Genomic DNA, 14,013 nt, shown 5'->3' with positions numbered 1-14,013 from the left:
TTTATATTTTAAAAACTTTTTCCCTTTATCTGTAGTGCCCAAGGCATAAATTCTCACTATTACTCTACTCTCTTCCTTTTAGTTTGTTTTAGAATTACTATTTATACTACCTTTTCCACCTGAGCCTTCCCCACATTTACTAGTTTAAAAAATGCTTGTGATCACCCTATTTATCCTTTCCACTAACAGTACAGTTCCTTCCTGTCCCAGTACTGGTGCCAGTGTCCCATGAAATGGAACCCTTCTTTCCCACACCACTCCTTCATCCATGTGTTCACCTCCCTAATCTGCTTATCCCTGCGCCAATTTGCACCTGGCTCGGGTAATATTCCAGAGATTATAACCCTTGAGGTCCTGTTTCTTTAATTTAGCACCTGGTACTCTCTGAACAAGACCTCTTGCCTACTTTCATATGTTGTTGGTCCCAACATGGACCACAACGACTGGATCCTCCCCCTCCCTCTCCAATATCCTTTCAAGCCGGTTCGAGATGTCCCTCACCCTGGCACCGGGTAGGCTACATACCACGTGGGAATCTTGATCCTGCTTATAAAGGATGCTATCTGGTCCCCCTAACTATTGAATCCCCTACAACATCCCTCCATCATAAGGTCAGAAATGGGGATGTTCGCTGATGACTGCATAGTGTTCAGTTCCATTCGCAACCCCTCAGATAATGAAGCAGTCCGTGCCTGCATGCAGCAAGACCTGGACAACATCCAGGCTTGGGCTGATAAGTGGCAAGTAACATTCGCGCCAGACAAATGCCAGGCAATGACCATCTCCAACAAGAGAGTCTAACCACCTCCCCATGACATTTAATGGCATTACCATGGCCAAATCCCCCACCATCAACATCCTGGGGGTCACCATTGACCAGAAACTTAACTGGACCAGCCACATAAATACTGTGGCTACAAGAGCAGGTCAGAGGCTGAGTATTCTGTGGCAAGTGATTCACCTCCTGACTCCCCAAAGCTTTTCCACCATCCACAAGGCACAAGTCAGGAGTGTGATGGAATACTCTCCACTTGCCTGGATGAGTGCAGCTCCAACAACACTCAAAAAGCTCGACAGCATCCAGGACAAAGCAGCCTGCTTGATTGGCACCCCATCCACCACCCTAAACATTCACTCCCTTCACCAATGGCGCACCATGGCTGCAGGGTGTACCATCTACAGGATGCACTGCAGCAACTCGCCCAGGCTTCTTCGACAGCACCTCCCAAACCAGTGACCTCTACCGCCTAGAAGGACAAGGGCAGCAGGCATATGGGAACACCACCACCTGCACGTTCCCCTCCAAGTCATATACCATCCCGACTTGGAAATATATCGCCGTTCCTTCATCGTCGCCAGGTCAAAATCCTGGAACTCCCTACCTAACAGCACTGTGGGAGAACCTTCACCATGTGGACTGCAGCAGTTCAAGGCGGTGGCTCACCACCATCTTCTCAAGAGCAATTAGGGATAGGCAATAAATGCTGGTCCTGCCAGCGACGCCCACATCCCACGAATGAATAAAAAGATATCACCTTCTCTCCTCCCCCAAGGTGCCATGGTCAGCATTGTGACCATCTTTATCCTTATCCTCACAGGTAGCAAGTACGATTGTTCCTGTTGGATAGGATCAGTTTCTGCGGATCCTCGCTCTCTATCTCACCTGGGCTCCCTTTGGTCTGTAGACTATCAGTTACACCAATCCCGTTTTGATCCTGTACCCCTCTAAGGTGTGACTGAGGTCTGGAGCAAACTGTCCTGATACTCCTCCCCCTGCTTTAGGTACTAATACTTTAGTCTGTTTTGTGTTTTTTTTGCTTTTTTTAAAAAAAAAGTAGCACCTCCTTCCCCCTCTATGCCTAATTCCCACTCTCACCAAATTCTCAAGTTTCCAATCAGTTCACGATCCACTCTGTGCTTCAGCAGAAAACTTTCTAATTTATACTCCTTTTAAGAACATCAGTTACAACTGCTCAATCAGCTTCCAGCTCACAATAATTACTCCCTATTCAGGCAATCACCTACAGCTGTTTGACTTAACTGCCACTGACTTGCAGTTTCTGTTAACTGTTAAAACTTTAAAAGAAACCGCAAGTTAGTTAAGTTAAATTTTAAACTAAATTGTAATTTCAATTCACCCACGACTTTACCACAGAGTTCCACTCTCACCAAATTCTCAAGTTCCCACTCGGTTCACAATTCATTCTGTTCGCTCTGTGCTTCAGCTCTCTGTAACCCTCATCCCTGGTAACATTCTACTAAATCTACACTAAACTTTTCTATTGCTTTCATATCCTTCCTATAATGTAGCACCAAAATGGTACACAATGTTCCAATTGTGGCTTAACTAAGGACTTGGAGTGACCATTTCACCCTAAAAGTAACTTGGGAGGCCAAGGGAAACAACCAGAAAGCTTTAAGCAAGATTTATTAGCAGTAAGTAGCCAACACAGCAATTACTGCACGGACTGTAAAACTTAAACATAAAAGAAAGAGAGAAAAATATATAGATGTGAGAGGCCTAGAGAGTGAGACTATGCTGAGAAGGTAACACAATGGACCTGAATCTGCAAGATCAGGTAGGTAAGTGTAAGCATAAAAATTGTTTAGGGAGGTTTTAAGCAGACTGTAGAAGTGAAAGGAAATCAAGTTGTTGGGAGCTAGAGTAAGGAGGCAGGTGAATGAGTTTGGCTTAAACTGAAGTTCAGTTGGGCTTGCAACTACTTTGTTATTTGAGTTTTGAGTTCACTTATTGTGGAAGGATAGTGAAAATCCATGCTGTGCAGGACATGCATGATCAATGCAGGACTTATTGGAAACTATGTGAGCAGGAGAACCACAGACACAAGAAGTGTCTCCAGGTAGACTAGCTCAAGCTCAAAGTTATTGAATTACATCTTAAATTGAAATGCATTAAATGGAGTAGAGGAGCTGAGGGATCTTGATGTATAAATACAAAAAAGATTAAAAGGAGACAATGCAAGTAGATAAGGCCATAAAAAGGTAAACAGAATACTTGAAAATTGTATCTAGAAGTATAAGATACAACAGCAAGGAGGTAATGTTGAACTTGTACAAGATCTTAGTTAAGCCACAATTGGAGCATTGTGTAACATTTTGGTGCTCCATTATAGGATGGATATGAAAGCAATGGAAAAGGTGAATGTAGATTCAGTGGAATGTTACCAGGGATGAGAGTTACAGTTATGAAGGAGGACTTGAGAAGTTATGGCTTTTTCCCCCCCCACTAGAGGATAAAATATTAAGGGGTGATTTGATCGAGGTCTTCAAGATGAGGAGCTGTGATAAGGCAAATGGTGATAGATTGTTTCCACTAGTCAGCAACAGAGTAACAAGATGGCACAAATTTATGATTACAAAAACAATTAAAGGGGAAGAGAGAGAAAAACTTTCTTTACACCGAGGGTGGTTAGAATGTGGAATTCTCTGCCAGAAACCATTGTTGAAGCAGAGTCTATAAATTCTGCTTAAAATGGCTCATCTTCAAATAAAAATGGAACAAAAACATTTACTTTTAAAAACTGCAAACTTTAGGACAAGGGTGTGACATTGCCCATCAGATGTTATCCTCCACTTGTGATCCCTTCCCTTCAACTAATCCTCCATCAATGTTCTCTGCAATTGGCCTGTAGGACATACGAACATCTTGGGGTGATACCAGCCGAATTTCCTTCTTTCCCTTTTTGGGGTCGGGTGGGATTGGGCAGGGTGGGGGGGAAAGAACATCAACAGTGATGGGGCAAAAATCAGGAAATCACCATTTTTTGACCAGTAAGCAGAAACTTAAGCCTAGCACCAAAGCACTAATAGTTCTTAATGCTCATCTTTCTGTGGAGATCAAACTCACTGGTGCTGTGCTCAAATGCTTCCCTATCCTTTACCTTGTCATACAGATTGCCAGAATTCCTCTTATCATCCTCATCGCTGCTGTCCTCGACAGGCGGACTTTCCCTCTGCGTGTCGTCGCCCAGATAGTGTTCAAAGACATTGGAGAAAGCAATGGCAGATAGCATGCAGACAACTGGGGTGAGAGTCAGCATCAGACGCACCATGACTCCAGCAAAATAAACAGCGCTGATTGCATAAAGGGCAACTGTGGAGAGTTTAGATCATCAGTGTCAGCTTACATTCAAAGATAGCTTTACAGAAGTGTAAGAAAAGTCCCTTTCCCAAACAGTCAGTGTTCTGAAAACCAACAATTCCTATCAACCAGCACGGTGCATATAACCACCAGTGTTTTGTGCTGTAATAGATACAACATGATTTGGATTCATTCTGCTAGTTTGCAATCAATATCCCTTTGAGTACTGTGTACTTTTGCCATTTTCCAAATGCACACACTTACATCCAGAATTGCAGTGGTGACAATAATATTTCTAACTAATTTTAACAAATCAGAACTCAAAAAATAGGGCTTCAGAAATGTAATTCACAACATAGCATCCTTAATTATCATTCTGCATCCAATCATATTGCAATTTAAAGCATATGTTCCCTGATGTCAACATCTCATCTGTTAAACTCCCTGGCACAAACAGCTCTGTGATAACACAATATTTTTTTACATTAAGATATGGAGGTGGTATTTTGGTGGATTCTAGGAATCCATTTAATCAGATGCTCTTTGCTTCTCCATATTTTTCCTCCCATTTCAGACAAACACATCTCCTTTATTTAACCAGAAAACAGTAAATCCTAATCAGACCATCCTTTGACAGCATGCAATCTAAATCTGATCAGTAAAATATTACTTTTTCAGATATCTATCGCAATTTTAAAAGCGTATATTAACATTGCCAGAGCAGCCAGTTGACCTTTTCCTCCAACTAATGGCCTATTTTAATCCAATTTAAACGGTTGCAGAAAAATAGCTCCTTCCATAAATGAATCTTCCACGCTTATGCACATATGGGGGCACAACCTTGTTCACCAGATGATAATTCGAATTCTCAATCTGCATGAGCTTGAGACTGATTTATCCCAAATTCTTAGACCCCATTTTATTGTGCCTCACTAATGGAGAAAATTATATTTGGGCACATTAAAAGGAAGGATTAAATTTACAGAAATGGCAATGTTGCTTAGCTATGACACAGGTTTATTTCATACACACTGCAGATGCCAACACAGCTGGAGCTGGCACATGTGGATTCACATTGATCTCGGGGACAGTTCCATTTTTAAAAATAAGTCCGACATGATTAGGCTTTCTGCTCAAACAGCATATCATGAAATGGGTTGCAACAAATAGCCATGTCACCTCACACTGTTCAGTGGTCTTTGTGAACCGGCTCATGTACGGAAGTAAAAACTAAATAAAATCAGTGATATAAGTGCTCAACATTTTTTTTGGTGAGGGTATTCATGTTACCCGCTTTTATTACTAGCTCTTTGACTACCTATTACCTACGGTCAAGAGGATAACCTGCACCCAAAGGCACTATCAACACGATCCTTGCTTGGCTTCCACTAGATGTACAAGGTGTTCATTGTTCCTGCCACTCCCAACCCTCCCCTGCAATCACCTAGTGTTTCCACAATGAGCGGTAGCTGAATTCAGAAAATTGGTAGAGGTTTGAACTCGCACCCTTTCGGCAAAAATTGCCCAGGCTGCTCCCACAACCTTACTAGTGACTACAGAAGAAACAAGAACAGCAGGTTGCCTCTACAGCCTCTCATGTACTGCATGTAAAATTTAATTTACTAATACGACAAAGCTTTCTCTGTTCAATTCTTAATTTCCGCACCCTCACAAAAAAAGTATTTTTGGAAGAACAGGCCTATTTTACAAAACAATTATTCTTAAATTTAAATTTGTTGTAAACTCCACTGATACAAAGTCATTAACCATGCAAGACACTTAGGCTTTAAGTACAAGTTCCGCCTTGTGGCATTTTTAAAAAAGAATTCTTTTAAACTGTGTAAATTTTGACATTCATTTTAAAACCAATCTGATTAAAGGCACGTTTCCTTACCAAACACTCTTTCATCATTGATGTTTTTGATGCAGAACCAAAGACCAGCTGGGAAAGTGCAGACCAGTATGTGAAGGTCAAAAAAGAAGGAAACCCATGTTGTAGGCTGATGCTCAGACACCGAGGCAATGATGGGAATGTGGATTTTTGCGTATCTGCAGAACAAATCGTGAAGATCAGTTTGTACAGATTGCATCTCATCTGTATGGATACACTGAACAGGATTCATACAAAGTCAACACACACACAGTCACAAAGAGATCAGTAGGTTGTATTAGCATGCTGCATTCTGTTACAGCAGTTTCCAGAACATGTTTAGATCCAATTGCAAACCACACCAACTTCTTCAGCTGGGAGAGTGGGGTAATCTGAGCTGCAGACTTGTATCATGCCTGATGTGCGTACTTAAACCCCTCTCCCTCCTCCAGAGTTACTGAACTTTGTCAATACCCGTTGAAAATTATAGCACGGATTTCTTACTCTTAAAACTCTCTCTATCCCCATACGGTTTCTTGCACTGCATTTTTATTAGGTTGTGCATTTTTCTTTGGAGATGTTCATCTCTCACAGTCGGTCTCCCAGCATAAAAATTGTATATTTTCTTAAGTTCCTGTAAGGCTGAATAGGGAACTGGATGAACCCCCAAGACTAGGCTTCCAATCTTCTACCCAGACTGAGAATTCGAGCCCTGATTGTGTAGGTTCATTCCGTTCACTATTCACTACTACAGTATTAAAATAAAAAGGGGGACACCTGGGTCAAAATTGTTTCTGGGTGATGATACTGCTAGTCCATCTACTGAAAAGAAAAAAAATGAGCATCCCTTCCCCCAGATAACAAATACTTTAACCACTGGCTAAGTGCCCCCACAAAGGAGATACACACACCTGTGGGCTAGTTCAATGTGAGGTCAGCAAAGCCCGCATAGCTGGATCTCTACTGGAGCAACCATCTAAATGAGTATTCCAGGGAGACGAACTGATGGAGGTTTACCCTCAGATTTAATAAAGGTTACTGGGTGGTGCTAAAATATTTTATGGTGCTGAATGAAATAATTTTTTTTAGTGCTGTAAACTCAGCACCACGGTTACCAACACAGGCAACAAGGAGTTCGGTCTGTGGATACTGCAACAGCAAATAAAGGCAATTCATCCTTCAAATGCATGTGGGTGTAACTGTATCTACTCAGGCACTAAAACCAGACTGCTGTAATTAAATCAGCCTCACTGCCTGCAATGTAAGTGCAGTAATCATGATTACAAACATTAAACCTCAATTTCTCCAAGAACCTGATATAATAGTTCAGAAAACAACCAGACCATTTAGTATCTAGTATTGTTGACAACTGAACTGGAGTAGTTTCAGAGCCAGTTTTGGTACAGCACATCTTGGACTAAAACAGAATAACTTGTTAATGCAAACTAATACAACAATCTCACCACCCCCACCCCCTAAAAAAAAAATCAGACACATAGATGGGTCTTGGACATCCTTACCCTGTATCCCAGAGTGAATAAAATCTCCCACTCCATGGGGCAATATAGCCTGGAACAAAAAAGGAGGAAGAAGTGAAAACATTTGCAATAATGTTTCTTCATTTGATATATCAGTCCTGTAAATTCAAACACTGTAATCAGGCTGATGTGAATTCATTAGAAATTTTAGAAGGAAATATTGAGACACCTTTACAGAAGAGACTTTTTATTCTGGAATACAACAGACTACAAAGGAATCTGAAACTCCAACCATTTACCATCACCAGAGGAAGTGATGAAATAAGTACAAGAGTTTCCTAGCAATACATCTTCACTCAAGAACATAAACAAGCATAGAATGAGAAATACCTGCTCCTTCCCATACGTGTACAATTTACTTGATCACTAACTCTACTTCACCCCAGGAAAGTTTGGCATAACTACTTCCCGATCTACAAGTAATTTGCTGAAACTGCAGAATATACCTCTGGTTCAACCCTTCACATACAAGCATCAAACCCCCCGCCCCGCCCGAAAGGAACCATCTCCCAATATGTCTTAAGAATGTAATTTTGTATTTAACCCTAGAATCTTTAATCCAATTCCCAGATATTTACCCAGCTTTTCTTCAAAAATTAGTTAATGCAGCATCAAGATTTATATTTCACATATCCACGACTCTAAGAGGGAAAATTGCTTACTTGAGGCTAATTAATTTTTAGCTTGTGCCACTTGTATGCACTATGTCAAATAGCCTGTTTACATCTACACCTCAATATTTTAAAGACTTGGGTTATGCTCACTCAATCTTTTCCACATTGAGAAGACGTTCAACTCTTCCTTATAACTTGGAGATCCAGGTTTCAGAATTACCATTAAAAATCCCTTTTTGAGATCTACGATCCACATTTGTGTGGAAGGGTAACATGCTCAGGGAGATTTGCACCAAAGGGCATGAATTTTCACTATTACCTTCAGTAGTCGCGAAGGGAGGTAGCTCAGCGAAGACCAAGGTTAAAAGTTGAAAAATTCTTTTAAACAACCTGAGTAACTACATTATTTTCTCCGAAATTGTAGTGACCTTATTCTATCAGTCTCCCTGTGGGAATACGATATTTAACCAGTGAAAGTTCATTGTGATAATTCCATTTATTACCTATTAGGATAACTTTTACTGTTTGGTGTACTGAAGCCAGACCCCAATACTAATGCAAGTTACTGCAACATTCGCCCCATTGCCCCCATCACTAATTTTACTATTTGAACTGTAACTACGCTTTTTCCAAATTATAAATCAGAATTTTAATAATCAAGATATAAAAGTAAACCTCTAACCAGCTATTCTTAAAGCCACACTCTCTCCTTTTGCTTAAACTCTCAAAGCCTTATAGTTACTGCAACATCCTCCCATTTACAATTCCACCACTATGTCTTTAAAGCTGAAGTTATCAGAGTGCTTTTGACAACCTTGGAACTGGATCCAGCACATTCAGGAAAAAAGGGCAAGAGGAAAAAAAAAGGGGGAAATGTTGCATTACATAAAGAACACACATGTTCAGCATCTTATTTTGACAGTCATGATGAGGCAGTCTCTGGATTAGGCGATGTGAATATGTCTGAGGAATGCCTTGCTGCACCTGAGAATTAATCAATTTGGTTGCTTGTTACGAAAATTGAGTCATCTTACTTTTGCACCTGGTCAGGCAACCAAAATTTGAGGAGGAAAAAAAGCATAGGTGACACAATAATACTGTGCGTGTAGACTCACCAGTATAAGTTAAATAAATGACACTCAGAAACACCACTCCAGCAGCAAGAGACACCCCCAAGAAGAACAATGTCTGGAACTCCTGCTTCGTCAGCCTGTCTCTCAAATACTGCAAGAAGGCATAAGCCTGCAGCAGAGCGAATACACCTGATTACAAGAGGAAGAGAAGTTGAAATGATCTGCATTCCCCCAATTAACAAGTGCAGATATGTACAAAATTCAAGAAGATTGTTTAGCTAGCCTATTCTGGACATACTTTACAATGACTGTTAAATAAATGTAATCATTAAAAACTTGAGGTTTTACTTTTTTTAAAAAGTGCTTGGCCAGTCAAGGCAGCAACACAGCATTCTTGACATTCATAAAGTTATCAGGGTACAAGGTTTCATAGTGGGTACCGGACAATCACCCCTCATCATGTCAGTGGAAAATTAAGAGTTACATGGCAACTGAATTTCTTTGGTAGAAAACTTGTTAAATTTTCTGACAGCTTTTAATAAAATTGTCAATAAACTTCAAAATATGGTGGTAAATATTCTCAATAGTAAAATTCTATTGCCATATATTATAGCTATTGACTATTTACTGCTCATTTCTGATGGGCACGAGGAGAGTTGAATAGGGAAGCTTTAGTACTCAAACAGCCATTAAAACATATAGACCTGAAACAAACACTAGACCGTATATTAGCTCTCAGTTACTTTTAAGGGGGAAAAGAAAAATATGAAAAACATAAATGCATTATATTTTCTAAGCTTACAGACCAGATCAGCCTCCTCCCTCCAATTGACATGACAAATTTTGATTTAGCGGTAAAGCTCAGGGTGTGTTTTGTTTTTAAAATTATGAATATTTGAGATCAAATTGCAATGGTGTAGGGCAATGAAACATTTTCCACTTAGGACACCCCGTATCGGCATTCAGCACTCAAGGTGCAGATTGTCCACGTAGACACAGGTACAACACGGTTGGGTGCAGGCTAAAGGTAACAAGATAATTATGGATGAGGAAGGCCATTCAGCCTATCTGTCCAGAATGATCCCGAAATGCCACCATTGGTTCTTAAACGATTCCACAGTTTTCACCGCCATGACCATACCCCATGTGTTGATCACTCTATGTAATGAAAAATTTCCTGATCTCAGTCCTAAATTTGTCTTTTGCTAGTTTAAGCCTGCAACCCCTTGCCCTACTCTTGCAATTTAATTTAAAGTCAGTTTCCGGATTTGCCTTTTCTATCCTGAAACGTTGACGGTTTCTTTCTCCACAGATGCTGCCTGATCCACTAGGATTGAGACGGTCCACGCTCATTTAACATTAAGACCCTTATAGCTAGTAGACAGAAGAGACTTTCATCTCATCAGTCCAGACTAGATTCAAACCCAAGTCCCAAAGCTGAATCTACAAAAGTACTGATTCCCCCAGAACACACTATTTCTACTACTGGTAAAATTCATGCAGACCCAAGTCACTTGTACACTGCAAACCTCAATTAATTTCAGCTGAAGTTTAAAGGTAGTGGTAGCCCTTTAATGGGTCCATTCAAGAGCATTTTGTTGCAGCAAATTTAAACCACATTTATGAGCAAAGCTGAAAGTACATAATTATCAGATAGGAAAGGGTTTGTAAATTGCAGGTCCTAGATTAAAATTTAGTGGTTCATTCAGATCTACTCAGGTTTTGAGTTGCTGTACCTATCATGTACAAACGGGGAGGAGCACTGCGTAGCCACAACAGTATTTGGACAGTTTAACATTGTCTGGATAATACAGACCACCAAGTAACAGTCTCAAAATTATATCTGGCTGCTTGCAAGTTCTCCATTATATCAGAACTATGGGTGTTAGGTGACCTCTCCTCTCACTACCAAGTTTATCTTGAAAGCATAACATTTACGATGCTGATAAACAGTCTGATCCTACAGATGGAGCATCTGTACGAAGTAATGAATCTGAATTTTGAGCTGTAGCTTCTGGGTATTCAGCTTTCTTTAATTATGCCAAATGCTTTTCCAAAGCAAGTCAAAAATTAGCATATGGTGAAGAGAAGAAAGAGCAAGCGAGCCTGGGGAGATGGTCCCTGGCTGACTGAAATTTATGACATTCATCCATTGGGATGGTACAGCTCCCAGCTCGGGATAGCAGAATTCAGAGTAAAATTGCTCTGTAATTAAAAATGCCACTCACCTGCTGCTGCCATGTGCTCGCTGGTTCGGATTGGTTGAAACCCCACGAATGGCACTTGCATTGATAATATTAAGCCCACAATGTAGAAGGTGCTGTAAGCTGTGAAAATTAACATTTTAAAGGAAGCATAAACAAATATCACATGGCTCCAAGCTCAATTCTACACAAACATGTCATCCAATAGGACATATTCTATGAACAAGATCATGTAATCAAAAACATTCAAACCCCAAGAAGTCACCCTTTAATCCCTGGAACACAAACACCGTCACAACCAAATGAAAATTAGTTTTGATAAATTTCGTAAGACATAAACTTAGCTTCACAGACAACTTTTTAAAGTAAATTTGGAGTATCAAGAAGTCATGGAGCTAGAAATATAAACTTGGCTCAAAACAACTACAAAGATATAATAGTTGTTAGGACTCTAAACATAAATACCTGTAGGTTTTCCAAGATAGCAGACAAAAACCTTTGGGACAAAGGTAAAACCCCACTCACATGGAGGTATCTTTCCTTTTTTAAATTCGTTCATGGGACGTGGGTGTCGCTGGCGAGGCCAGCATTTATTGCCCATCCCTAATTGCCTTTGAGAAGGTGGTGGTGAGCTGCCTTCTTGAACCGCTGCAGTCCGCGTGGTGAAGGTTCTCCCACAGTGTTGTTAGGAAGAGAGTTCCAGGATTTTGACCCAGCGGCATGATGGAACGGCGATATATTTCCAAGTCGACCTGCTCTTGTAGCCACAGTATTTATGTGGCTGGTCCAGTTAAGTTTCTGGTCAATAGTGACCCCCCAGGATGTTGATGGTGGGGGATTCGGTGATGGTAATGCCATCGAACGTCAAGGGAGGAGGTTAGACTCTCTCTTGTCCGAGACAGTTATCGCCTGGCACTTGTCTGGCACGAATGTTACTTGCAACTTATCAGCCCAAGCCTGGATGTTGTCCAGGTCTTGCTGCATGCGGGCACGGACTGCTTCACTATCTGAGGGGTTGCGAATGGAACTGAACACTCTGCAATCATCAGCGAACATCCCCATTTCTGACCTTATGATGGAGGGAAGGTCATTGATGAAGCAGCTGAAGATGGTTGGGCCTGGGTCACTGCCCTGAGGAATTCCTGCAGCAATGTCCTGGGGCTGAGATGATTGGCCTCCAACAACTGCTACCATCTTCCTTTGTGCTAGGTACGACTCCAGCCACTGGAGAGTTTTCCCCCCGATGCCCATTGACTTCAATTTTACTAGGGCTCCTTGATGCCACACTCAGTCAAATGCTGCCTTGATGTCAAGGGCAGTCACTCTCACCTCACCTCTGGAATTCAGCTCTTTTGTCCATGTTTGGATCAAGGCTGTAATGAGGTCTGGAGCAGAGTGGTCCTGGCAGAACCCAAACTGAGCATCGGTGAGCAGGTTATTGGTGAGTAAGTGCCGCTTGATAGCACTGTCGATGACACCTTCCATCACTTTGCTGACGATTAAGAGTAGACTGATGGGGCAGTAATTGGCTGGATTGGATTTGCCCTGCTTTTTGTGGACTGGACATACCTGGGCAATTTTCCACATTGTCGGTTAGATGCCAGTGTTGTAGCTGTACTGGAACAGCTTGGCTAAAGGCGCAGCTAGTTCTGGAGCACAAGCCTTCAGCACTACAACCGGGATGTTGTCGGGGCCCATAGCCTTTGCTGTATCCAGTGCACTCAGCCGTTTCTTGATATCACGTGAAGTGAATCGAATTGGCTGAAGACTGGCTTCTGTGATAGTGGGGATATTGGGAGGAGGCCAAGATGGTTCATCCACTCGGCACTTCTGGCTGAAGATGGTTGCAAACGCTTCGGCCTTGTCTTTTGCACTCACGTGCTGGACTCCGCCATCATGGAGGATGGGGAGGTTGTTTAATTGTCCACCACCATTCACGACTGGATGTGGCAGGACTGCAGAGCTTTGATCTGATCCGTTGGTTGTGGAATCGCTTAGCTCTGTCTATAGCATGTTGCTTCCGCTGTTTAGCATGCATGTAGTCCTGAGTTGTAGCTTCACCAGGTTGGCACCTCATTTTTAGGTACTCCTGGTGCTGCTCCTGACATGCTCTTCTACACTCCTCATTGAACCAGGGCTGATCCCCTGGCTTGTTGGTAATGGTAGAGTGAGGAATATGCCAGGCCATAAGGTTACAGATTGTGCCGGAATAAGAACATAAGAACATAAGAAATTGGAGCAGGAGTAGGCCAATCGGCCCCTCGAGCCTGCTCCGCCATTCAATAAGATCATGGCTGATCTGATCCCAACCACAAATCTAAAGAACACAAGAAGTCGGAGCAGGACCCGGCCACATAGCCCCTGGGCCCTCTCCGCCACCCACAGGGCATTGACCGATCCGAACTCAGCTTCATGTCCAATTTCCTGCCCGCTCCCCATAACCCCTAATTCCCTTTACTTCTAGGAAACTGTCTATTTCTGTTTTAAATTTATCTAATGATGTAGCTTCCACAGCTTCCTGGGGCAGCAAATTCCACAGACCTACCACCCTCTGAGTGAAGAAGTTTCTCCTCATCTCAGTTTTGAAAGAGCAGCCCCTTATTCTAAGATTA

At 41.8% G+C, this 14,013-nt stretch overlaps 1 protein-coding gene across 2 annotated transcripts in view; it reads right to left on the bottom strand.

The window, feature by feature from the left end:
- Positions 1-14,013, bottom strand: part of stt3b (STT3 oligosaccharyltransferase complex catalytic subunit B) — a 132,984-nt gene that overhangs the window by 17,766 nt on the left and 101,205 nt on the right. For both annotated transcript variants that reach the window (XM_068001202.1, XM_068001210.1), the window contains exons 6-10: positions 11,426-11,524; positions 9,240-9,386; positions 7,493-7,541; positions 5,997-6,151; positions 3,903-4,114 (exon numbers count right to left, since the gene is read on the bottom strand). In XM_068001202.1, coding sequence (XP_067857303.1) covers positions 3,903-4,114; positions 5,997-6,151; positions 7,493-7,541; positions 9,240-9,386; positions 11,426-11,524 — 662 coding nt within the window. The remainder of the gene's footprint in view (positions 1-3,902; positions 4,115-5,996; positions 6,152-7,492; positions 7,542-9,239; positions 9,387-11,425; positions 11,525-14,013) is intronic.

This window comes from Heptranchias perlo, chromosome 2, assembly GCF_035084215.1.
Source record: "Heptranchias perlo isolate sHepPer1 chromosome 2, sHepPer1.hap1, whole genome shotgun sequence".
Taxonomy (NCBI): Eukaryota; Metazoa; Chordata; class Chondrichthyes; order Hexanchiformes; family Hexanchidae; genus Heptranchias; species Heptranchias perlo.
This window is presented reverse-complemented; position numbering and strand designations above follow the sequence as displayed.